This window comes from Camelina sativa, chromosome 6, assembly GCF_030686135.1.
Source record: "Camelina sativa cultivar CO46 ecotype springtype chromosome 6, ASM3068613v1".
Lineage (NCBI taxonomy): Eukaryota > Viridiplantae > Streptophyta > Magnoliopsida > Brassicales > Brassicaceae > Camelina > Camelina sativa.
The window spans coordinates 22,079,784-22,103,717 of NC_141885.1; the positions used below are offsets into that span (position 1 = coordinate 22,079,784).

The 23,934-nt window shown below is 34.2% G+C and overlaps 5 protein-coding genes and 1 long non-coding RNA gene across 10 annotated transcripts; 5 read left to right on the plus strand and 1 right to left on the minus strand.

The window, feature by feature from the left end:
• Window positions 1-6,167: 6,167 nt before the first annotated feature.
• On the plus strand, window positions 6,168-6,825 carry LOC104792213 (protein TIFY 5B-like). The gene is made up of 2 exons (XM_010518306.3): window positions 6,168-6,355; window positions 6,450-6,825. The coding sequence occupies exons 1-2, from the start codon at window positions 6,282-6,284 to the stop codon at window positions 6,763-6,765; spliced, it is 390 nt and encodes a 129-aa protein (XP_010516608.1). The 5' UTR covers window positions 6,168-6,281; the 3' UTR covers window positions 6,766-6,825.
• Window positions 6,826-9,210: 2,385 nt separating this feature from the next.
• On the plus strand, window positions 9,211-10,717 carry LOC104792214 (uncharacterized). The gene has a single exon (XM_010518307.3). The coding sequence runs from the start codon at window positions 9,268-9,270 to the stop codon at window positions 10,150-10,152; it is 885 nt and encodes a 294-aa protein (XP_010516609.1). The 5' UTR covers window positions 9,211-9,267; the 3' UTR covers window positions 10,153-10,717.
• Window positions 10,718-11,030: 313 nt separating this feature from the next.
• On the plus strand, window positions 11,031-12,291 carry LOC104792215 (transcription termination factor MTEF1, chloroplastic). The gene is made up of 2 exons (XM_010518308.3): window positions 11,031-11,764; window positions 11,851-12,291. Exons 1-2 carry the CDS (start codon window positions 11,169-11,171, stop codon window positions 12,164-12,166), a joined length of 912 nt encoding a protein of 303 aa, XP_010516610.1. The 5' UTR covers window positions 11,031-11,168; the 3' UTR covers window positions 12,167-12,291.
• A 109-nt stretch (window positions 12,292-12,400) lies between these two features.
• LOC104792216 (solanesyl diphosphate synthase 3, chloroplastic/mitochondrial) lies at window positions 12,401-15,836 on the plus strand. Its single transcript, XM_010518309.3, has 11 exons — window positions 12,401-12,819; window positions 13,303-13,395; window positions 13,648-13,728; window positions 13,839-13,910; window positions 14,010-14,141; window positions 14,234-14,320; window positions 14,427-14,498; window positions 14,677-14,762; window positions 14,972-15,104; window positions 15,182-15,370; window positions 15,445-15,836. The coding sequence occupies exons 1-11, from the start codon at window positions 12,673-12,675 to the stop codon at window positions 15,622-15,624; spliced, it is 1,272 nt and encodes a 423-aa protein (XP_010516611.1). The 5' UTR covers window positions 12,401-12,672; the 3' UTR covers window positions 15,625-15,836.
• A 92-nt stretch (window positions 15,837-15,928) lies between these two features.
• Window positions 15,929-18,960, minus strand: LOC104792217 (protein PLASTID TRANSCRIPTIONALLY ACTIVE 12, chloroplastic). Of its 2 annotated transcripts, none has more exons than XM_010518312.2 (11): window positions 18,717-18,960; window positions 18,476-18,532; window positions 18,347-18,393; window positions 17,545-18,234; window positions 17,353-17,465; window positions 17,023-17,282; window positions 16,823-16,944; window positions 16,678-16,746; window positions 16,531-16,584; window positions 16,342-16,437; window positions 15,929-16,217 (listed from the first exon to the last, which is right to left on the minus strand). In XM_010518312.2, exons 2-11 carry the CDS (start codon window positions 18,510-18,512, stop codon window positions 16,113-16,115), a joined length of 1,593 nt encoding a protein of 530 aa, XP_010516614.1. In that variant the 5' UTR covers window positions 18,513-18,532; window positions 18,717-18,960; the 3' UTR covers window positions 15,929-16,112. The 2 variants fall into 2 exon arrangements, with proteins under 2 accessions (XP_010516614.1, XP_010516615.1); XM_010518313.2 differs by having other exon boundaries at window positions 18,731-18,933.
• A 617-nt stretch (window positions 18,961-19,577) lies between these two features.
• LOC104792220 (uncharacterized) lies at window positions 19,578-21,542 on the plus strand. Of its 4 annotated transcripts, none has more exons than XR_015559346.1 (5): window positions 19,618-19,863; window positions 20,381-20,640; window positions 20,733-20,793; window positions 21,007-21,150; window positions 21,269-21,542. It is a non-coding gene; the product is annotated as an uncharacterized LOC104792220 (long non-coding RNA). The 4 variants fall into 4 exon arrangements; XR_015559348.1 differs by having other exon boundaries at window positions 19,651-19,863; window positions 20,885-21,150; XR_015559345.1 differs by lacking the exon at window positions 20,381-20,640 and having other exon boundaries at window positions 19,578-19,863.
• Window positions 21,543-23,934: the final 2,392 nt, after the last annotated feature.

Consider the following 23,934-nt stretch of genomic DNA (forward strand, 5'->3'; position numbering starts at 1 on the left):
TCCTGAGCCTAACTGGAATTTCCATAGCTTAGTATCTGAGTTCGAGTATGTTGAAAAGAAGCTCAATGCCTTTTCAAAGTTTCCCCAGCCAATTACTAACACAACCTCGCGATATATATTTATCTTTTTTTCCATTTATGATTAGTTCATTCTAGAGTTCTGCATTGATTTGGGATTGATAACAGCGTACTTAGAAATATCTATCTTCATTGACTTAGCTATAATTTAGAAGTATAGATTGTTTTTGATGTTTTTTGATAAAAAAAAAAGATTATAATCAAATACGATGTGAATAACAATCACCAAACCTTGTGTTCTTTGATGAATGCAACGACCAAACTGATATTGGTAATTACAAAGGATTTAGATTAGGATTAAACCTTGTGTTCATGATTTTTAAGTCTATTGCTTCTCTATATCAGGTGGAGATCTACATGATGGAAGGGAAGTCATTCGTCGACCTTATTATTTTAATTGATTTCTAAATTGTAAGATTTATCTGGGTATGAAGATTCACTGATCCTATTGCGTCTCTATGTTGATGTCATTCTTACGAGATTCCAAGTTCTACAATACTAAGCCACAGAAAATCTCTTCTTTTCCGTATTATAGTTTGTGTTACTCATTGTGCTTTTATTCTTATGGTTTTTAGAAGTCCATAACGGAGAGAAACATGTCGTAGCAGAGAAGAAAAAGGTAATAAAGGAGGTAGAATAGAAGAAGAAGACAATGCCCGCGGGCATGCCCGTTAGACCGTCAATTTTTGCGGGGCGGATATGGGCCATGGTACGTTGCCCGTCGCCCGTTGCGGACCGGTCCGCCGCGGATACTGGAAAAACGGGACCATCACGGTCGGTCCGTTTGGTCGCGGGCATGCCCGTTTGACATCTCTAATCATAACATAATATAATACTGCAATTGATTAACCACTTATCATTGAACAAATGTTTAATGACAAATGGATACTGTATAATCTAAAAAATCATAAAAAAATATAGCGATATGTATCTTAAAATGTAGAAAATATATAATCATAACATATTATATATAAATAAATAGATAATTTGTTTTATGATAACCATTTAAAGTGTTAACAACAATAAAAAAAAAAAGAGAGAAAAGAATGAGAGAAAGAGGAGAGGGGCAGTTTTGCCATAAAAAATGATAGTTAACCCAAAAAACTTGAAAAAGTATAGGAAGAATAGAAAGTATGTGAAAGTGAAAGAAGATGGAGGTAAAGTAGGTGTGAATACAAATCTCCCTATATAATTCGAAAACGTTTCTGTACGTCTTAATATCGATAGCACCATGTACATGTGCGTATTGTTCTTTTTAAAAAATTGATGAGATCGTAAGTTAAATGTGTACATGTGCTCATTAGTCATTTCAGTTCCATACTTTTGAGATCCATTTTCTGTTGAAATCCAAACATTGTATACTGGCATTTCCCACGTGGATTTAACCTTCTTGTTTGGTATGTATGGTATGTGGCCAAACCCAAAATCTGATGGCAGAATCATGCTAACGATTTAGAGCTATTCATCGAGTGGAACATGTGGTTTACAAAACAAGTAATCTACCAAATCACGTGATGGCAATAAATCATTTTATTAAATAATGCAAATAGTGGATAGTGACCAAACAAAGTCAAGTTGTGTTTTATGATATTCATTCCAGTCAAGTAATATACAAATACTCCAATTTTTTAATGGTGAATACAACTTTGTTAACGGCCGGCTTCTTTACATTTTAAAAGTACTATTTGTTAGTGGAGCTTAGCTTAACATCTCGAAAGAACTAACAATTGAAGGATCATCGGAGGAGCCACTTGGATCATCGGATGAGCTTATTGGGTCATCGGAGGAGCTCCTTCGGTCATTGGAGATTCGGAGGAGGTTGAGTGGTTGTTGCTAGCGTTGGTGATTTGCATCGGTCGATGTCGTGTTCCTCATCTTGGGGCTTGGATTTCAGAGCCTTCTTAAGCCAACGATAAACTCGTGGTAAGACGAATCCAAGAAATACAAATGCTATAAGACCCATGATGGATTCCACCTTATGCCCTTTCACAAATAGAGGGGAGAGATAGAAATTGAATTCAAAGGTCTTAAACTAATGTGTACGTGTGCTTAGGCCTGGGCATTCGGTTAACCGTTCGGTTTCGGTTCGGTTGTATTCGGTTTCGGTTAGTTTAATATAGGAATATAATAACCATTTGGATATTTTAGAAATTTCGGTTAGGTTCGGTTTCGGTTTGGTTAGTTGAAGAGAGAACCATAACTAACATAAATTATATTGAAATTAACCAAATAAACCTAATATAACCAAAAGAAACAAAAAATAGCCGAAATTAACCAAAACTATATTACAAAAATATAAAAAGGAAGAAAAATATTGATCCGATTTTACAAAATAGTATTTACCGTATTAAATTCAAAATAATAACTTTTAAATATATTGATTATTTAAAGTATTTAATTGTTTTGAATGTAGAAATAATTAATATTTTAAGTTTATTTTATAGTTTTGCGGTTTGCCTAATATTAAGTATATTATTTTGGGTATATTCTAGGTTTTTCGATATTTCGGTTAACTATTTAATTGTCGGTTCGGTTTGGTTCGGTTTTGGTTAGTTGAACATAGGATTTTACTAACCATTCGGTTATTGGAGGAACTTCGGTTCAGTTTTGGTTTGATTTTTTTTGGTTCGGTTCGGTCGGTTGTTTGTTTACCTGGTTATTTTGCCCAGCACTTTGAGATCGTAAAAACTAAATACGATTTTTCTTTTAAAAAACTAAATATTGTGGGTCTAAATGATAGTAACATATGTTTGGTGGAATTGTTAAGAAATTCTTGAGGAATTTGGAGGGGAAAAATGTTAAATCATTTGCAAACTTGAGGAATTCTGAGATATTTAGATTTTTTTTAACTAAATTATTATTGAAATTATAAACTCTGATTTCAATAGTAAAAGTAGTTAAGAAAAATATTTCTAAGCTAGATAAATATAATAATTTAATTTTATCAAATTGTTGGTTTTAATATATAACTAGGTGATACCCCGTGCTACAGCACGGGATTAAATATTTTGTTAGTTACTTTTTTTTGTAATTTGTATTTTTGCAATGTAGTTTTTTATTTTGACGTATTTTCTTTGTTTATATAGTGTTTATTTGTATATTTGGGGTTATACAGTAAATTGGAAATCTTAATAGAGTAAGTAGTTTGTAGAATGTAGCTTTTCACGGAAACAGATACACTGCAATATTGGATAGTAGTTTTGTAAGAGAATAGACACTCCGCAATATCGGATAGTAGTTTTGTAAGAGGATAGACACACCGCAATATCGAAAAGTAGTTTTGTAAGTGGATGAGTTTTTCTTTATTTGGTTTGTCGTCAAAAGAGGAGAAGTTGTTTGTTAAATTTTAGTGTGAGATATTTCAATAGTTAGGAAACCATTGTATTTGTAGTGAGATTAGGTATATTTAGGTTATCATTTAGAAGTTAATATTTAATCTATCAAATCTCAGCAAAATTGTAAAAAACCAATTTAATTTATAGTTTGATAAAATACATGTTTTAACGGGTTTAACTCAAATTTTTTTATATTTTAAAAATTTTAAGAGTAAAAATATTAATATTACTTGAATATTTTATAGACTTAAATATATTATAATATTTTAAAGTTTCGATGGAGTTCAAATATTTATAAGAATTTTAACATTCTATAATAATTTTAATATTTATAATCTCTTAAACTTTTTTAAAAAAACGTAAATATATTATAATATGTTTACTTTTTAAAAGTTTAAATATGCTCAAATATAGAACCAAATTAAACTGTTAAATTTGGATACCTGATAAATCAAGTTTCCTGCTCATTTGTACTCAAAACATATTAGACATATATTTATAGTGATTATGAACCGTATTCCAAAATATTTAGTCGATGTGGGATATACAATACACATTTTCTGTAAATTAGTTTACAAATTTACATATATATAATTTCTGCGTTTTTTATTCTTTCCATCTATACTAATCATAATTAATTACTAAAATTTTGTTAAGGAAATATTGAAAAATCAAAACTAAATGATGATTTGTTTTTATTTAATTGTATTAAGTTAATTTGTTGTTTTCGTAAATATCTCACAATATAAAAGCAAATCAAATAAGTTTACATATATATACAATTTCGTATTTAATTTATTGATTATTTGGAAGCAACAAAGTCACAATCCATAAGTATTAAAGATTTCTCATTATTATTAATATTCGTAATAATTATAGGGATTAAGTATGGTAGTAGTTAATATTTGATATTACTGAAATCATTAAATACTCGGATACCAGTTTCCTTATTTATAGGGATAATACCTGTGTTTGGTTATGTGAATAATTATTTTTGAATCAAACCAAATACACAATCTGGGTAGTATTAACCCGGATTACAAACAGATCTGTGTGTAAATTTTTGTTCTATTACCGGATTAAAGAGGATCCGCGTCCTGACCCAGTCGTAATTAAGTGGGCGATTAAGGGGTATAATGGTCATTTACTGAAATCGAAACTATAGAGTAATTTAATTAAATTAAGTGATTCTCTAATCATTTTTAATAAAAAATGTACCAAAACAAAGTCATAGTCCAATTTGAGTCTAGTGGGTACTTCTGCTTTAATAGTATAGATTTGGTATTTTTAAGAATTCTGAGATAATTTTATTAATTTAAGAACATTAGTCAGGTTTACGTTTTGGTAAACTGATTTTATGAAAAATATAATAACTTCAAATTTTGCAAAAATTCAACCTTATTTTTTTTACAAATTACAAGTTTTTGCATAATAGTTCTTTGTTATTTAATAACTTAGTAGTTAACTAATATTGTTTCTAATTAATAATTTTATGATTTTATTTTATTAGTTAGCTTTTTACAATTTTCAGCCTATTCCTCGACTACCATTTGAACTTTGAATTATTCAGCTAGATTATACCCAAAAAAACCACAAAAAAAAAAAATCAAATAGATTTAACAATTCAGCTTGATTTAGTCAGATTTCTTTATTACTATTGATACCCTAAATTATGATTATGGCTGAATCATGTTTTAAACTATTCATCAAGTGAAATATGTGGTTGACAAAACAAAACAATAAACTAAATCAAGTTATGCAAGGGTGCATAGTGACCAAACAAAGTGAAATCGTTTTTCATGATATTCCACTTGACATTTTTACGATAAAAACTCTCCAATCTTTTTGAAAACAGTGAACATCATATGATCTGTTTTTTTATTCTTCTATTCTCTTTTTTTGGTGATTACAACTGTATTAACATTTAAACGGAGCTATTTTTTTTTCGGATTGAAGTTTTTTTTTTCCATCTCCAAAATTCAAACAATATAACAAAGGGAAATGTTACATTTTTTTCCAAAGTGTTGGTTCTAGTTTCTAAAGTCATTTTTGCTATGAATTTGCTAGATGTTACAATATTTTGTGTCACAAAATATGTAGCATTTTTGCTACAAATTATATATGTTACTATTTGTCATTATATAGCTACACTTAATAACTAATTAGCTACAATATCTATTAATTTAATTTTTGTCACTAATTTGTAACAGTTTGTAGATATTATTTGTTACTAATTTGTTTGTAGCAAAAAAATGTAACTATATGATACAAATTTACTAATGTTAACGTAAGATCTTATACTGCAGATTTTTTTTTCTGTTATGTCAAACAAAATTATTTTTTTTTCTACTAAAAAGTAAAACCCCCAAAAGAATATCTGTTATTGAAGGCATGAATCAATTATGTATTCGTTTACTGACCAAAAAATAGGTTTGTGATAGAGAATCTTTGTTTTTTAGGCATGAGTCCAATATTTAATCTAATATATTTTCTTCTAACAACCCCAAAAGAATTATAGGATGAATTGCTTAAAAAGATTCTTCTAATGTATTTTTGTATTACAGGAAAAGGAAATGGGTTTTTTTATTTCTTTCAAAACAGAAAAAAAAAACACACACACAAATCATTTTACACGTGGGGAAAAGGATATAAGGAAGCAGATATGTAGTAAAGCTGTGTTCTGTCCAAACTGCCCTGTTCTGTTGCCAGCTTTTGTCTCCTCTTTTCTCTATCCTTATCTTCTCTCTCTCTTTTCGACCACAACACATTCACAACACGCACACAGACATATATAAATCAATAGACTGACACAAAATCACAGCATCATCATCAAAAACTCCACAAGCCTTTTTAACTCACAACTAAAGAGATGGAGATGCAAACAAAATGCGACTTGGAACTTCGCCTATTCCCGTCTTCTTATGATTCTGATTTCCATACATCGTGAGTCTCTCTCTCTTTGTGCTTGATCTGTATTATATGAGTTAGAGTCAATTTACAAACGATACTGATATCGTTTATATTAATGGTTTTGAAGGGTGGAAGAATCGAGCAGCTCTGAAATTTCACAACCAAAGCAAGAATCTCAGATGCTTACCATCTTCTACAACGGGCACATGTGTATTTCTTCAGATCTTACCCATCTTGAGGCTAAAGCTATACTATCGCTAGCGAGTAGAGATGTGGGATCATCGTTGAGAAGTTCAGACGGTTCGGATCCTAGTCCGATGATCACAAACAATATCACCACAATTCATCGTCAAAAGGCCTCTATGAAGAGATCTCTTCGGAGTTTTCTTCAGAAACGAAATGTTCGGATTCAAACATTTATTTATTTATTTTGGCTAAACTAATTAAGGGCAACTTGCCCTTACCATCGTTCCCGACAGCACTAATATTTATTTATTTCAATTTTTCTCTCTTTTTTTTTTTTTTTTTGGCTGCGACGTAATCCAGTTGTGTTGAGTTTTTATTTTCATGTTTAGGATGCCCTTAATTAGTTTAGCTTTAGAGTTTAAAAGTTTCAGATTGTTCAGCAATACTTTTTTTCTTTCAGCAACTCGTGTTTAAGTGTTCAAGAAAGAAATTTTACTCTTTTAGCTTCTAGGCTTCTAGCTACCTGGATAGATCTAGTAAAACATTTAAACTAACTTACTAACATAAGAACAATTTCAAGTTTAAACGATAGATTTGAAGACATCAAAATATTTATTTTAATATAAAGTATGTATATAATCAAATTCACTTTAAACCTGTCAATGTATTGGTAGCCATGTACTTAATTAAAACTTATAAAGTAATTATTACATAAACAAAACAGAAATCTAAATCTAAATGATTTGGTAAGATGAATCGGCATAATTTTCATTATAAACCATCTTTTACAAATTAAAGAAGGGTGTGAACTTCTTTTTTTTTTTTTTGGAAAAAATAAGGGTGTGAACTTCATGCCGACATAGTTGTTCTCCATATGGCGTTGTGGGGTGCTTATGGTGCGAGAAATATCCATGTACCAAATTCTTCTAGAGATGACAAATTGGCTAGAATTTGTAAACATATTATGTCAAACCTTCGAGTCTTCAAACATCACCTATAAGTTTTCCCTCAATCCTCATGTACATTATACATTTGTATCCCTGGCTGTCCCACTAGTTCATGCCGAATAAGAAAGTCTAAGATCTTTGCCAAAACTATATTGTCAGTTCTCCGTTAGTATACAAGTTAGAGATACTGTATGTGTGACACATTGGACTTCATATATAACAATTGCCTTAGACAATTAAAAAAAAACAGCGTAGAGAGCTTTGTTATTTGAACTGTAAGAATTTACCTGAATTGAACATGCTCGTGAGAACACATTTAGATTTATGAATGATTAAAAGTTAAGAAAAAAAAGGTTCGGCTAAAAGTTGAAGATGTTAAATGAAAATTTAAATAAAAAAACTCACAAGTAACCTCAATTTCTGACTTGTAATTGAGGAAATTCAATATTTATATATGTTTTGAGAAAATTAATTGTGTTTGTTATATATCATCTTCAGTTAGGTTTCATCAAATTATAGTTAGCCTAAAATTTAGACCATTGTACACAATTTTTTTTGAAGAATACACTCCTACACATCTTTAAATTTGTACCATTTTAACAAATTAATTTATAAATAATGCAAAAGAGTTGGGGAAAAAAAAAACATGATGGTTAAAATGAAAAGGATAAAACTTAAAGGCAATACTAAATAATAAACGTGCAAGAATAGTCGAGACATCAGGACAAGTTAAGGTAATTGTAACGCTTGTATGGTAAAATCTAGACCAGCCGCCAACGTGTGAGCTCACATGAACTTCGCTATTGCCACGTTTTGGCTTAACGAACAAGCTGATAGTCAAACTAAATTTTTCGTCTCGGTTATTTTTGTCTGATGAGTGATGATATATACATATGATCTTATACCTATTTTGGCTTCTTATGATACACATAACCCATGTTTAAACTGCTGACAAGTGACAATACAAAGTGTGAGTGATAACCACAATAGTTCATGAAAAATGACTGCAATATACAAGTTTGAAAGATTAAAAATAAATAGAAACTCCAATGAGTTTCTTTCACTCCGGATAAAGAAACGGATTAACTCAGTTCAATCGTTTTGATTCAATCTTCATATTTTATTTTTATTATATAAGTAAATTTTGGTTCATTAGATGATGCAACAAAATAGAATTCACTTTTATAGATACGTGGAAGCAAAGCCATCATATAATCGTTGTTTTATTTTACTTTGTTGTGCTGTCAAAGCGTGGTACATTTTTTCTTATATTGTACATCTCAAAGGTACCTAATGTAATGTATTAAATATATAGGAAAGTAAAAATTACGGATATGTGTTGTTGTCACATGATGACCTGTCGACGTTTATGCAGTACCAAAGCCTCTGTACCTTGACTAAAAATGTGTTTTTACGATTTGCTTATATCACCCAATATTAGACAAATAGTATTAATGTTGTACCTATCCTAAAATACATCTTATATATGTTTAATCGACATTTTCAGGTAAACGAAAAGTAAATCAAAGATTAATTATTAGATGATACTTGCTAAAGACGATTGGGTTTTAAATCCACGTAACTCAAAAGTTAAATCAACATGAAACGACAAATAGCGAATCGTGGCAGGATCCGCAAGTAAGATCTAGTAGTTGATGACAAAGGGTAAATTAGAAAATTTATAAGCTCAATAATTCAGACTTGTGACCCCAATATAAAGAGATCCGACCATGACCAATTCAAAGATCAAACACAATCTACAGCCTTCATCCTAAAACCCAATGCCCAACTCATCACGACCAATCTAACAAAATGACAGAAATGCCCTCGTATGTTGTTGAAAACCCTAATTTCGAGCCTTACAAACCCAAGAAACAATACAACAACTTGTACTCTTCGTTGCTCCCCATCCTCTTATCTATTTTCATCTACATTTTGTGCTTCTGCGTTCTCGACGTGTCTCCTTCGTCGATATTCAAAAACACGAAAATCTTGTTCATCGTCTCCAACGCACTTATCATCATCATCGCTGCTGATTACGGTGCATTCACCGCTAAAGAGGATCACGATTTTTACGGAGAATGCATGGCCGCGATGAGGAACGATGCAAGAGAAAACCCTAGACTGGAAAACGCGGGCTATGGGGTGAGTTTGGCGGCTGATATCAAGAACCGTAGTGTGAAACAAGAAGAAGCCGTGGGAGCGAAAGATATTAAACATTGGTACTTACCTGACAAGGAAGCAAAAATTTCTGAGAGAACCGTACAAGTGGTGAGTGATGAGAACCAACCGAAAAACATAGCTATCGAAAAATACGAGCCAGTAACTGAGCCAAACATTCATAAAACTGCTACTAAAGAAGAAAATTGCGACGCAAGAAAGCTGGTGAACTCTAAACCGTACGGGAGAAGCAAGTCGGATAAGGCTCGTGGTCGCGTGTCAATGATAACTAAGGAACGTCGTCAAGAGATCAAAAATAGACGTAAAAGTTACGATCGAAGTCAATGGGATAGCTCGAAATGGATGGTTGTTCACAAGGGGAAGAAGGCTGAGGAGATGGAAAAGGCGACGCAAAAGTGGGAGAATGTAAGAGAAGAGTCAGAGGAGTTCTCGAAGATGTCGAACGAGGAGTTAAACAGACGAGTAGAAGATTTCATCCAACGGTTCAATCGAGATATCAAACGACAAAGTTTTTAGTCTAGTTTAGTTTAATTTTCTCGTTGTACAAATGCGGCAAAATTTAGTCAACCTTTTTGTGTCATTGTATCTTGTTTATCATTTTTATCTTGCCTTCTTTATGCATTTTGTCATTAGAGTTGGTAATGAGATCATGGAGATAATCGTTAGTTAACACTTCAATGGTTGAAAAAAAATGAAATTAGATTTTTTTTTTTTTAAATTGTTGCCGACTGTTTTATATAAATGGAAACTGAGTTTTTTTAATATATATTTAGAATCTGTTTTGTTATTCTAAACAGTAATAAGAAATTTAACTTGATGTTTATAACATACATAACTATATGATTCCAATTTTTTTTTAAAAAAATCTTCCTTTCAAAATCATTTTTTTGGAAATTTTTTTTATATTTAAAATCTAAAAACTTGGTTTAGGTTGGAGTGGAGTCTTTAGGTTGGGCGAGTGTGTGTGGTCTCGGCGTCTCGCCTCCTCTCTCTGTTCCTTCCAGGGTGTGAATAAATCCTTTCTCTGTTTTACTCTGTTTGATTTTGCTCATTTTGTATATTTTATCAACTGAACTTGAAACCCGTTCTTTTAGTTAACTCTGACATGATCATATCATTTATGTCGTTGCGGTGAAGTATGTGAACCAAATCTATGCATTGTAAGATCATCAAGAAAAGATCACAGACACCTATCTATCACATTGTAAGATCATTTCTGAGGAAGAGTCTCGTCAGATGAACAAATCTAGAGAAGATCAAACTACATATTGGGAACACTGAAGGACAATTTGTAATCGTAAATGAGCCAATCATTGTACAAGAAGGAGTGCCACGTGTTTGGATGTCTTTTTTGGATTATCCAAACTACAGAAAATGAAACATTTTTGCAATCTCATTTAACCAATCACGGCACAATATATTGCCACGTGGCAATAATCCACCTTACCCTTTCACACTCTTCTTTCTTCTTCTCCTTCATCAGACCATCCAAAGACCACATCATCATCTCTCTCTCTCTGCTCACTTCCACCATGTCTGCAGCTCTGAGCTCGTCCCTCTACATTTCCCCAAAGAAACCTTCATGCCCACAACAATCTCAACCCACGAACTTATCCACCAAACCAACCTCCATCAAAACCAATCTCCATAGCCACCCTCTCTTCTCTGTTGCCGATCAGGCCGTAACATTCCAGATGAAAGAGAAGATCCTCTGTCTCGAGCTCATGGGAATTGAATCGGGCAAAGCCCTCTCTCTCAACCCATTTCTCCGCTCAGCGTCCTTAGACTCCATTGAATCCGTCCTCCATTTCCTTCAATCGAGAGGAATCTACCCAAATGACCTCCCAAGAATCTTGGGGATGTGTCCTACGATCCTCACTTCCGACATCAGAACAGAACTCAACCCTGTCTTCATGTTCCTGTCGAATGATCTCAATGTCCCCGAGAATTCGTACAGAAGAGTGATCAAGAAATGCCCAAGGCTCCTCATTAGCAGTGTAGAAGACCAGCTCAAGCCTGCTCTGTTCTACTTGCGAAGACTTGGTTTCGACGATCTTGACGCTCTTGCTTACCAAGATCCTATCTTACTAGTCTCTAGTGTCGAACACACTCTCATCCCAAAGCTTAGGTAAAAATATTCATCTGCTTTCTCCAACGTTACTAGTGGTATTGATTAAGATTAGAGACTTTACAGTATTGTGATTTGTTGGTCAGATTCTTGGAGAGTATAGGGTACAAAAGATCAGAAGCGATAGGAATGATACTACGATGTCCAGCATTATTCACATTCAGCATAGAGAACAACTTCAAACCAAAGCTTGATTACTTCATGAGTGGGATCAAAGGAAAACTGGAGAATCTAAAAGAGTTCCCTCAGTATTTTGCATTCAGTCTAGAGAAAAGGATAAAGCCAAGACACATAGAACTAATGGAGAGAGGTTTAGAGTTGCCATTGTCACTGATGCTTAAGAGCACTGATGAAGAGTTCGAGCAATTAATCACAAATCCTTCTTCAGTGGCAAACGTATAAAATATTTTTATTGTATATGTGGGCAAATGTTACTACTGATCATCGTGTTCATAGCTTGTATTTTAACATTGCTGCTCTGAAACAATTGTAACTCTATTGAAATCTTCAATTGACAAGATTGAGTAGAGCTTTGTAAGTTGTAGCCAAGCTGACCTCTGTTTTCATGTAAAGTCAAAACGTTGTAAACCAGATTGGGCTTAGAGTGGGCCTCTTGCCAGATTGGGCTGAGTTGGGGGGGGGGGGGGGGTAAGAGTAGACACTTTGACTTTAAACTTGGTAAAAAGTAAAAACAAAATGCAATAATTTACTAACAGTTTCATGGCTGAGGTTCGTCTTCGTCATTTAATAATTTTTAGTGCCCTGAGTGAGTCGGCTGCGTTCTCTTGACTAGTTGGGTTCTTCTTCTTCTTCTCCTTCTTCTCCAGATTCACAATAAATTCGCAAACGAGAACAAGTCTGAGGCCTCTTTTGGTTTTTATTTCCTTTGTTTCGTCGATCCGTAAAGAATGATATTCACGAGGGCTGTTTCACGGGTTTCTTCAAAGTTTCTGAGAAACCGTAGCTTCTATGGTTGCTCTCAATCTATTGCTTCTCATCGTCTCTCAATCCTTCCCGATCAGGGTCACTCTTGTTCTGACGTCTCTACACACAAGGTTATTTTAACATTTTCTCTCTTTGCGTCTATGTAATTCATAGAGGAAAACAAAATACCCTGATTAGGGTTTTAGAAGTTGCAATTTTTAGAGATGTAAATTAGGTTTTTAGATTTATGATCTGTGTTGTTGATTCTCTAATCATTACCCACCATGGGTATAGTGTTTTATTGAATAAAGGTTTCGTTTTTATTTTGCCCATCTATTATTTTGGGAATTTGTTTGAACTAAAATTTTTCCCTTTTTCCTTTTTTTTTTTTTTTTTGTCGTTTGGAGAATAATGGAGTAATTAGCCAAAGCTAGTGTTCACCTTTCTACGTTTTAATAATGCACTAAGAAAGTTTGTTCTATGGATATTTCATGGATCCTATTAGTGTGTGAGAGAGGGGATAAGAAAATGGTTGAAACAGATTAGTTTGTTTTATGTGTAATGTAGAATCGGTGACCTAACCAATGTGTTATTTCTTTGTGATGTTTTAGTAGGGTTACGTTTGCAGAACGACATATTCATTGAAATCTCCGGTTTTTGGTGGATTTAGTCATCAACTATATCACCAGAGCAGCTCATTAGTTGAGGTTTGTTCTTATTTCCCTTACTCAGTTCTCTATGATCCTTACTCTATCGTTGATCTTTCACATATACTTCAACTTTGGACATTGCTTCACTTGTATAAGAACAAACTGTCAACACCCTACTGTTAGTTTCTTAATTTAATCTCATTGTTTGTTACTGATCTTATTCAGATGGTCATTTTTTGTTGTTGTTGATTATTGCTAAAACTCCTTTTCTTTTTCGACTGCTGAAAGAGTAAGATTGTCCTTTCCTAGGAGGAGCTTGACCCGTTTTCGCTTGTTGCTGATGAGCTGTCACTTCTTAGTAATAAGTTGAGAGAGATGGTAGTTGCAGAGGTAGGTGGCCTTTTTTCATTCTTTCGTACTCATTGTGCGCATAAAGGTGCGGAGGGAGCTTATATACTGCTGGATTTAATGCTCTGAAGCTAATCTATTCTGCTGTTCAGGTTCCGAAGCTTGCCTCTGCCGCTGAGTACTTCTTCAAAAGGGGTGTGCAAGGAAAACAGTTTCGTTCAACTGTAAGGACCATAATCTCTTTTTTGTTTCCATATCTTGTCTTCATGTTCAGATTCAATTTCTCTCTAGGTATCATAACCGCTCTGGTTTCATGTTTGTAGATTTTGTTGTTGATGGCGACAGCGCTGAATGTACGCGTACCAGAAGTATTGGTTGGTGAATCAGCAGATATAGTCACATCAGAGTTACGCGTAAGGCAACGGGGTATTGCTGAAATCACTGAAATGATACATGTGAGTTTACTCATAACACTCATGAAACATCAAGATCCAGTATCCTCCCCTTTTTAGTTTTTTTCCAATTAGTAATGCTTGGGTCATTGTAGGTTGCAAGCCTCCTGCATGATGATGTCTTGGATGATGCCGATACAAGGCGTGGTGTTGGCTCCTTAAATGTTGTAATGGGTAACAAGGTACTCACTTGACAGTAGAAGCTACTGTCTTAGACATGATTAATTTTGTTTTTTGGCGATTGTGCTTCAATTAGATATGAAGATCAAAATTGGCTTCACGTTGTAGATGTCGGTATTAGCAGGAGACTTCTTGCTCTCCCGTGCTTGTGGGGCTCTCGCTGCTCTGAAGAACACAGAGGTAAACTAAGAAACTTTATACCCTCGTACTTTTTGTCATTACTTTTTTTAAGATACGGCGATTGATAGTCTATTTTAAACCTGCCGTCATAGAATCTTGAATCAATGACATCAGTCCTAAGAATTAATTATCATTTTTCTTTGAAGCTAAACGTATTCTCTGTGTCTCTCTTTTGTAGGTTGTAGCGTTACTTGCAACTGCTGTAGAACATCTTGTTACCGGTGAAACCATGGAAATAACAAGTACAACCGAGCAGCGTTATAGGTAAAAATCCTCTTCTCTGGTCAAATATAGCCATAATAAAAGACTACTCAATTCTTGTATGCTACTCAATGATTGAGTAGACTACACAATAAAAGACTACTCAATCTATGTTTGAGAGTCAAAACAAGGGTCGATTATTGCGACTTGTAAGAAATGGATAACATATAATTTTGTGATTGTCACATATGGTTTTTTTTTCATGACTGCAGTATGGAGTACTACATGCAGAAGACATATTATAAGACAGCATCATTAATCTCTAACAGCTGCAAAGCGGTTGCTGTTCTCACTGGACAAACAGCGGAAGTTGCCGTGTTAGCTTTTGAGTATGGGAAGAATCTGGTTCGTTGTCATCTTATGAATGGCTCTATTGTAACTACGTTTTCTTACAGATGTTTGATTAGTTTTTAATTCTTCAGGGTTTAGCATTCCAATTGATAGACGACATTCTTGATTTCACGGGGACTTCTGCCTCTCTCGGAAAGGGATCTTTATCAGATATCCGCCATGGAGTCATAACAGCCCCAATTCTCTTTGCCATGGAAGAATTTCCTCAACTACGTGAAGTTGTTGATCGAGTTGAAAAAGATCCGACGAATGTTGACATTGTAAGTTTGAAAGAAACAAAACTCCTAAAAACTCTAATACGTTATCAAAGATTCTAATATGATTATCGCAACAGGCTTTAGAGTATCTTGGGAAGAGCAAGGGAATACAGAGGGCAAGAGAGTTAGCCATGGAACATGCTAATCTCGCGGCAGCTGCAATCGGGTCTCTACCTGAAACAGATAACGAAGATGTCAAAAGATCGAGGCGGGCACTTATTGACTTGACCCATAGGGTCATCACAAGAAACAAGTGAGACTTAAGAAATGTTCCTCTTTATACACACCGAAGCATCTTCGTAAACATGATGAGGTTTCAATTTCATTCCATTCCATTTGTAGGATTTTGTTGTCCAATTCGTTTTCACGAGATAATAATGTTGGACAAGTTGTGGCTTTCATTTCAAACACAACATAGATGGAAAGAAAAATAGACAGTGATAGTAATTGTGAAATCATTTCTTGCGAATTTGGTTTAGGTCTTGTTTTTTTAACAGATTTTTCTGATTCAAACTATCTTCCAAAACCCAAGCTGAACTATGTCGGAGTCGGAGGAACTAGTTGACATGCAATGCAATCAAGTATAGAATTGATGTTTTTCATATGGTACAATCCTTTTTCAAAACTCAAAACATTCCAAAAATGTTACTATCGCCCCAAATAAACTCAAATTTTCAAGTATAAAATCTAAATGATTAATAACGTCTTTACATTGGACTGGAAAGAAACACAAAAAAAACCAGGTCTAAGGATCAGCCTCCTCTTCAAAATCCATGAGAAAATCTGTTAAGTTCTCAGAATCATCAACGGCCTCGTCTAGAGACATCCGACCTTCCTTCTTTGGTTTAGGCTGTATAGAAAACCAAAAACATAACATCAACACACAACACATTTATATTTTAAAGGCGGCTAAAGTTGAATGTGGCTTTTGATAGCAGACTAAGGACAAATACTCTGCTGCTATCAGCTTTTACCTTGGCGGTTCTAAGCTCAGGGGTACTCTTCAAGACACTCCAGTTCCTGGGCACTTTCTCGTCGACTTTTTCTACATCTGCATCGTCTTCCTCATCCTATCAATAGAAAAAGTCCAGAGAAGTTTCATGATAACATCAAGAAACAATGAAGAACGAAGAAGAGGATCTAATGTAATTGATGATACTCACATCGTTTTCACCAATATCAACAGCTTGTGCCATTGCATCATCAATGTCAGGCACCTGCATTCATACGATATATCAAACAAACCCTTGAGATACCTCATTATCTCAATGAGAGTTGTGTGAAAGAGAACAAAAGATAGGTCACTTTACCTCGAGCTGCTCGGTTTTCTCTTTTACCAGTAGTGCTTCATGCATCTCTCTTGAGATGACTTTCCCATTCTGATCAAACCAGAAACAAAGAAAACAATCAGACCAAGAAAGATAAGGGACGTTGGTTTGAGCAAAGCAGACTAACCTCCTTTAGATAAGAGAGCATATTTGGTGTCGGCTCATGAAAATCGGGTCCTCTGAAATCCATAACTGCATTAGGATCTTGAATGTAGTTGATTGTCGGGTAAACAGGATCCCCGCCCCATACTGCACGAAACCGAGAAAGTTAATTGAACAGTTGAATATATCCATGACGAGTTAAGTATAACTGTTAAAGTTTCTTACTTTGCTTTATTTGATCCTCCCTCATCCGCATTGCTAAAGGATCTCTCTTGATCCTAATATCAGCTCCCATCATTATCCTGTATTCTCGATCTGTTTGATGAGAGAACATCTCAATCAGTTGTGTGTTTTCATCTTCACCTGTCTCTTCAAAATGCTTCTGTACAGCTTCTCGTGACGTGTCTCTCTTCCATGCTTTTACCCATTCAGAATAAAAAGCCATGGGACCTTCTTTTGCTAATCTCTCCCGCTCAGCTTGCAGCCTGAGAGAATGAAAACTCAAAAATAAAAAATCCTAATAAAACAGATGTTAACTCGTTAGATTAAAGATACCTCTCTTCTTTGAAAAGATGCCTTCTTGCTCTATAAAGAGAAGTTTCCGTGAGTGTTGGTTCTTTCCCATAGAGCTTTACTTGTCCTGTTTCTGCCATTGCCTTGAGAAAAACCTGCAACAAACATAATGTATCAAACATTATGCAAAAAGGCACATTGGTTAAACACAGAAAAATCATTGTAAGGACTGACCGTTTCGACATCAGGACGTCTTCTCTGCCATCTTGACCATTGTTCTTTCTCCGGTTTTCTCCAGTTCCACCACGATTCATCGCCAGTGAGTGTCTTTTCAATCTCTTTCTTTTTCGTAGGATCGATAAAAGGATGTGGCCGTCCAAGCTTTTTGTCTAATTCAAAACCAGTCTCCTCTTCTTTTCTCCCAAACTCGTTGTCATATACAACAAACCCGTCAGAGGAATCGTTTTCCTCTTCTTCAGAGCTATCCTCAGAATCCGAAACTTCATCACTCGTTTCAACAACAGTCACATTATCCTCAGTTGCTTTCCGATTCTTCTTTCTCCTACTCCCAGGGTTCTTCCCATAGGAAGGGAAACTCGAAGACTCACCAGCTGGTTGAGGAGCTCTAGCAGCTCTAACCCTGCTCGAAGTTCCTTCAGGCCAATAGTCCTCACCTGGAATGCTAGCTCGAGCCCCGGATGCTGGCTCGAGTTTTCCAGAAGTTGAATCCATGTAACTATAGTAAGGATGCCTCTCAACAGTCACATACTCAAATCCTTCTTTAATCTTTTTATTGCCTTCACTTGCATCATTATCATCTTCATCTTCTTTCTTGCATTTGATACAATGTCGCAATGACCGATCCCCAAAAGTAATCCCAACATGTAATCTCTTAATTGGAAATCCGCATTTACTAACCCGCCTCTACATATAATAAACAAATTGTTACCAGTTTGACATCTTGAAACAGCTCAAAATGTGTCCAGTGTCCACAATAGCTCAACTAGGTTGCTCTAAAATCAAAACAAGAACAAACCTGGAAGATACAATTACTGAACGTTCCACTCTCTGTGCATACTTTACCTATCGGAGAAAAAACAAAAGCCAGAATCAGAATTAGAAAAATGGGAAAAGGGATAAAAGAAACAGAGCTGATGAAACCAACCTCGGTAGAGCCAAGAGGTGGTTGATATTGACGCCATTCACACTTTTTTACTTGCCACTGTATCATCATTTACATAAACAATAGATTCAATTATGCTCAGAATCAAAATGAAACAAGCACAACTATAAGCCCAGATAAGAAAAGCCTGATCGAAACCAAATTCTCTAAGCAAAATCCGATCTTTAAGCTTTTGTACAACGCTTCACACTTGAATTTTGAGAAGAAAATTTAAAGTACGAACCTTTTTTGTTGTACCTGGAGATTCTGTAGGAAGGGTTGTTCAATTATCTGAGAGATGAGTTGAGCTCTATCATGGAGGTTGATTTTGAATGATCGAAGAGGTTTTTGCTTCAGAAGTGTTTTTTTTTTTTTTTTTTTTTTCACTTCAGTTTTGGGGTTTATCCATATATGTCTCCTGCGTATAACAAATCTGTAGTTATCTCGATACACGCGTTCCACGCGCCGGTGTTGAAATGTTAATTTATGAAGAGGAAGTTAATGGGCTTTATATATATATCGAAGGCCCAGTTTTGTGGATCTTGCAAAATTGGTAGGATTTGACCCGACGACATGATATGCTTGCCCAAAGAGCTCCCCTAAGTCCACCGGTAGAGGAGCTACGAGGAACACCCGGTTACATTTTGGAATACTACAAGTGAGATCTACCACTACTAAAATTTGTTATTTCTCATTACCTATCACCCATCTCAGAAACATTATTAAACTTACAAAAATACAGAAAGATTTGATCTTCTTCTAAAAATATATTGAATAAACTCTTTTAAAACTGAAGTTATGCTACAAAAAGAAAATTGTTTATCAGATTGTGCATGTGAACACAAGTTAGTTTTGTTAAATAGCTTTGCAAAATACAATTAAGATTTATACTTTTAAAAAATACTACCATTTTTAGATGTTTTTTCCACCATGGAGAATAATAATATAGTGGACTAATGAAAGTGTTATACGAAAACATAACTCATAGAGTCATACTCAGACCAATCCCATTGCACAACTCATGAGTATGTCTTTGATTTTTTTTTTTTTTTAAGTAAATGAAAAATAATGTTTTAATTGTGAATTATGAGAGAGCTGTGTATCTGCACCCATTTTTTAAGATACTCACAGACCCGCGACGTGTCACTTATCTAGTGGTTAAGATTTATTTTGTTTTATTTTTGGTTTTTTTCTTTTTCTTTTATTCATTTGCTGCCCTCTCTCTCTTTCGATACCACCGAAACAACGAAGAAACATGAATCGTTTATCAAAATCGTGGAAAACAAAACAATCGACTTTCTGATCGGTTTCCAGATAAAATTGATCACTCATCATCGTCTTCTTCTTGCTGAGATTTGTCCTTCTTGGTTTCACGGAACATATTGTATCAGGTATGGATCTCGATGTCTCTGTTCTAAGATGACATGAAGATTTAATTATCTCTATCTGTTTTGTTTGATTGCTTAGCATTAGCCTCTTAATTTGTGGTTTAGTGATTGTGATATACCTTCTTTAAGCTTTTGGGGTTGATGATTTTTGCAACTTTGATTTCAATTTGATCTACTTGATGTTTAGTTCAAGTTTTAATTAGTGGTTGTGTTTAGCTAAGGTTTGTGTTTTGTGTTTAGTTAAAATTTGTGTTTTGTGTTTTTAGTATGTATCGTTTTAATCAATGTTTAAAGTATGTTTAGTGAATGTCTGTGTTTAGTTGATGAAACGACTTAATCAATGATATCTCATGCTTTAAAAGTTATTGAGTTTGTGTCAATGGACAAGCACATTTGTAGTGAATTGTTTTCTGTCGAAAACCACAGCCAGACCATGAAGTCGAAAACATGACAGGATAGGTTCTGTTTATTTGTACTGTGTGGCTCTGCTTATTGAGGACTCTCTTTTTATGTTTCGCAGGTAACCCGAAGAAAAATGTTTCTGTTCTTATAACTACAGCTAAGTAGTTCTGCTCTTGTTTTCTTTTCGTGAGTTTTGTTTGATGGTTCTGTTCTGTTATGTTTTCTGTTCTGTTATGCTTTTGGTTATGTTATGCTTTTGTGGAATTAGCGTTGTTTTACAGTGAGATCTTTAGATTCATTGGATTTGCTTTCTGATATTTATTGGATTTATTGGATTTGAGAGCATTGTTTGATGGATTTTGGAATCTTTGGCTTAAGGTTAAATCAACACTAGCGATGCAAATCTTCAACCCAAGATTGTTGATGATTGAGTCTGACTGTTTGTTCTGTTTTTTTTTGGGGATATGTAGGTGAGAATTCAGCTAGAGACGTCACGATTGTATAAACAAGCTGGTGTTAATCCATTGACAGGTACTTCTCTAGAAGTTATAAGTTTTGTATTCCAGTTTTTGCTTACCCAATTTTGCTGACTCTTGTTGTTTTGATGTTGTTTTGATGTTAGGTTGCTTACAAACTTTAGCAACCATCATGTCTCTTTTTGAACAATTAGAGAGACGAAATAAGTTAGTTGGTAAAGATTGTTATTTATTCTCAATGTGTGCTTGAATTTTGTTTTTCTTGCAGGGGCTTTTCACAGACGGTTTCTTATTGTCTCCCATGTTTATATAGCAAGAGAGAAGCGGATTTCTTTTCACAGTTGGTTTCTTTTCACAGACGGTTTCGTTTAGAGGAAAGTTTGGCCATGTTTATATAGCAAGAGAGAAGCGGGTAAGTGTGTGTCTTATTTTACAATCAATGTTGTTGTTTTTGAGTTATTCACAGAAAGATTTGTTGGAGATGATGATGATGAACGATGTCTTTCTTCTTATATGCATATTTGAAACAGGTTGTTTCAGAGAAGGCGCTGCTCTGCGTTTGGTACATGTAAATTTCCATTTGTATTTTCACGAAAAAGCTTTGATCTTTAACCATTTGTATCTCTACTGAGTTTTCTCATGAATCCCCAACGATTTGAGGAGGCATTTCGAGATAAATATATGGTGTGTTTGTCTCTTCCCATTTGTATGAAGTTTTTTGTATCTGCTTCTTGCCTTTGTTCTCCTTTTATGCACTTGTGTATTTTTAAAACACAATTTTTAATAAAAATAATAAGACACTAAGAGATGACTAATGGGAGGAAAAAAATAAAAACAAGGGTGTAAGGATGTAAACTTAGATTAATATTATTAAAAGTTAGTGACATTCAAACGAGGATGTGGAATGGGAATCTCAAGTAGTTAACGCCATGAAGTTGAAATAAATACTAGTACAAAAACACTACTACTATATGATTTGCACTGAAGCGTATGGTTTTGGACCCAACGTGAGTGGCAATTGGCTAATGTGGTCTGAACCAATATTAAATGGGGTCTGACCAGACACATCATTGACATTACGGTATCACTCAAAGGCCTATTTTAACCTAAAAATCCCTACTTTTTTTTATTACATTAATTAATACCACTGCTTAATTCAAACCTCGCAAAACGACGATAATATATTTACTTCTTCTACTCTGTAGTAGACAATAATAATAATATTTTCTTTATTGATCTGAATTGTGGCAGAGGTAGACCACGTAAGACTATACCACAAGGTCTCTGACTAGGCACAAGTTTCTGTGACCCGCACGCGCCTAACGTCACGTTTTGAACTCTTCGTGCAACGGGACTATCTATACATGTATGTAGTAGTATTTTTTTTGGTTATGGTCAACTTTTTTCTTTTTCTTACAAAATACTGCTTCCGTTTTATAATATAAGAAGTTTTAGAGGTTTTTGTTTGTTTTAGAATGTAAGATGTTTTTACTTTTTGAAGAAACTTTTAGATTACTTTTATATTTTTTTATTATTTATTTTATGCAATTTTATTTTTAATTGGTTAAACTTTTTAAAAATAAACATTTCTTATTATGCATAACTAAAATATTTTATATTTTGAAATGAAAGGACTAATAAGAATACTAAAAGATAAATTGTAATATAAACCCACAAAGAAATACTACTTCACATGGATGGATACTATTACTATCTTCTAGAGTTTAAAAAAAAAAAAGAAAAATGAATGGGAAACTGTAGTTTGATGCTTTTTGTGACCGTTAATAAATGAGTGGCTGGCTAATTGGAAATCTCGTCAACCTTTTTCTCTGCGACATAACATAATTCATTTCCACAAGTAATTGGAACAGAATCTCACAAGTGGCGACGTGTCCTGACCGTCACGTGGCATCTATCCGTTCGCTTAATGTAGTACAGTATATGTTACATGTGTATAATATAGCAGCGACGACGAGAATAATCACCTCGATGAGTATAGTGAGTAGATGTCGACATGTCATGAGGATTTTAGCAGAGAGACATACATGCATACTAGTATTACACAAACAAACACCTAACAAATTTCAATAGGTTTTACAATTCGCAAAGTTTATATTGGAGTTACTCACAAACAAATGCATTTTGTTAAAATGTTGATCAAAGCTGCTGGTGTACTTATTTCTACTAAAAAATCAGATATTTTTTTCTTTGTTTTGTTGATTCTAACATGTGATCGCATTATGATTAGATTAAACACTTATGTAGTAATATTACTAATGAAGTTAAAACAAAGGAGTGGTGGGGCAGAGAGAAGACAAGAGCGGGACAGTGGCATAAATCAGACTGGTGAAGCTGTCCCTTATGCTGTTGGGTACATCCCATGTGTTGTCACACTTCTCTTCTCTTCTTTCTTTTATTTTTTTATTTAATTAAGATCTAACAAATCATGTTATTCTATGTGTGTTTTCAATTATTAATTACAATTATTCTATATTCATTCATATCTATTGTTCACAAGCTTAAGTCCGATGATACAAGAAAATGGTTATTTAATGTGTGTATATGGATATACCCGATCACCTACTATATATGTTCCCTTGTATTTGTGTGGCAACGAGACAAATATCAAGTTTAAAGCTAGACCAGAGATAGAAATAAACAAACATTTATATGTGAAATGATTTTCTTTTTATATAATTTTGTCAAGTGTGGGGATTTATATGCAAATCTTAATTAGTCACTGAACAAGTGCAACTTACAATGTTCTTAATTAATTGTACATCAAACTAACTCTAGTTTCCTACCAACCTCAAACAACTATGTACTCTTGCTAATAACAACGTCATCACAAACTTTCAAATCAAAACGTCGTGTGGGAGATGAAACTGACATTCGACTAAATAGAGAAAGAATCTTGAGGAAGAGCCTCGGTCGTAGTGGCATCATATTAGTTGTCATTAAAAACATAAATAGCTTGGAGAGAACCATGCTTAATACCATACCATGCTTAATACCATTACGAACAGATTGTGACAGTGGATCTTTGAGTTTAATAAGCTTATGATCAAATATAATGTGTACCAATTAATGAATGCATATTATGCATTGCAGACTTGTTATGGCAGAAAAAGCTTAGTTGAGTTGGTGATTTGAATCTTAAAACTTGTGACAAAAGCATCTTCAAACGATTGAAGAA

What these genes read in the sequence shown, in the direction of transcription:
- LOC104792213 (XM_010518306.3), top strand. Translation starts at nt 6,282, where the DNA reads ATGGAGATGCAAACAAAATGCGACTTGGAACTTCGCCTATTCCCGTCT. An exon ending in GATTCTGATTTCCATACATC is followed by an intron (nt 6,356 to 6,449) that starts GTGAGTCTCTCT and finishes ATGGTTTTGAAG; the next exon opens with GGTGGAAGAATCGAGCAGCT.
- LOC104792214 (XM_010518307.3), top strand. Translation starts at nt 9,268, where the DNA reads ATGACAGAAATGCCCTCGTATGTTGTTGAAAACCCTAATTTCGAGCCT.
- LOC104792215 (XM_010518308.3), top strand. Translation starts at nt 11,169, where the DNA reads ATGTCTGCAGCTCTGAGCTCGTCCCTCTACATTTCCCCAAAGAAACCT. An exon ending in ACTCTCATCCCAAAGCTTAG is followed by an intron (nt 11,765 to 11,850) that starts GTAAAAATATTC and finishes TTTGTTGGTCAG; the next exon opens with ATTCTTGGAGAGTATAGGGT.
- LOC104792216 (XM_010518309.3), top strand. Translation starts at nt 12,673, where the DNA reads ATGATATTCACGAGGGCTGTTTCACGGGTTTCTTCAAAGTTTCTGAGA. An exon ending in AGAGCAGCTCATTAGTTGAG is followed by an intron (nt 13,396 to 13,647) that starts GTTTGTTCTTAT and finishes GTCCTTTCCTAG; the next exon opens with GAGGAGCTTGACCCGTTTTC. An exon ending in TTGAGTATGGGAAGAATCTG is followed by an intron (nt 15,105 to 15,181) that starts GTTCGTTGTCAT and finishes TTAATTCTTCAG; the next exon opens with GGTTTAGCATTCCAATTGAT.
- LOC104792217 (XM_010518312.2), bottom strand. Translation starts at nt 18,512, where the DNA reads ATGGCGTCAATATCAACCACCTCTTGGCTCTACCGAG. An exon ending in GGAGGATCAAATAAAGCAAA is followed by an intron (nt 16,945 to 17,022) that starts GTAAGAAACTTT and finishes GGTTTCGTGCAG; the next exon opens with TATGGGGCGGGGATCCTGTT. An exon ending in CTGAGCTTAGAACCGCCAAG is followed by an intron (nt 16,218 to 16,341) that starts GTAAAAGCTGAT and finishes TTTTCTATACAG; the next exon opens with CCTAAACCAAAGAAGGAAGG.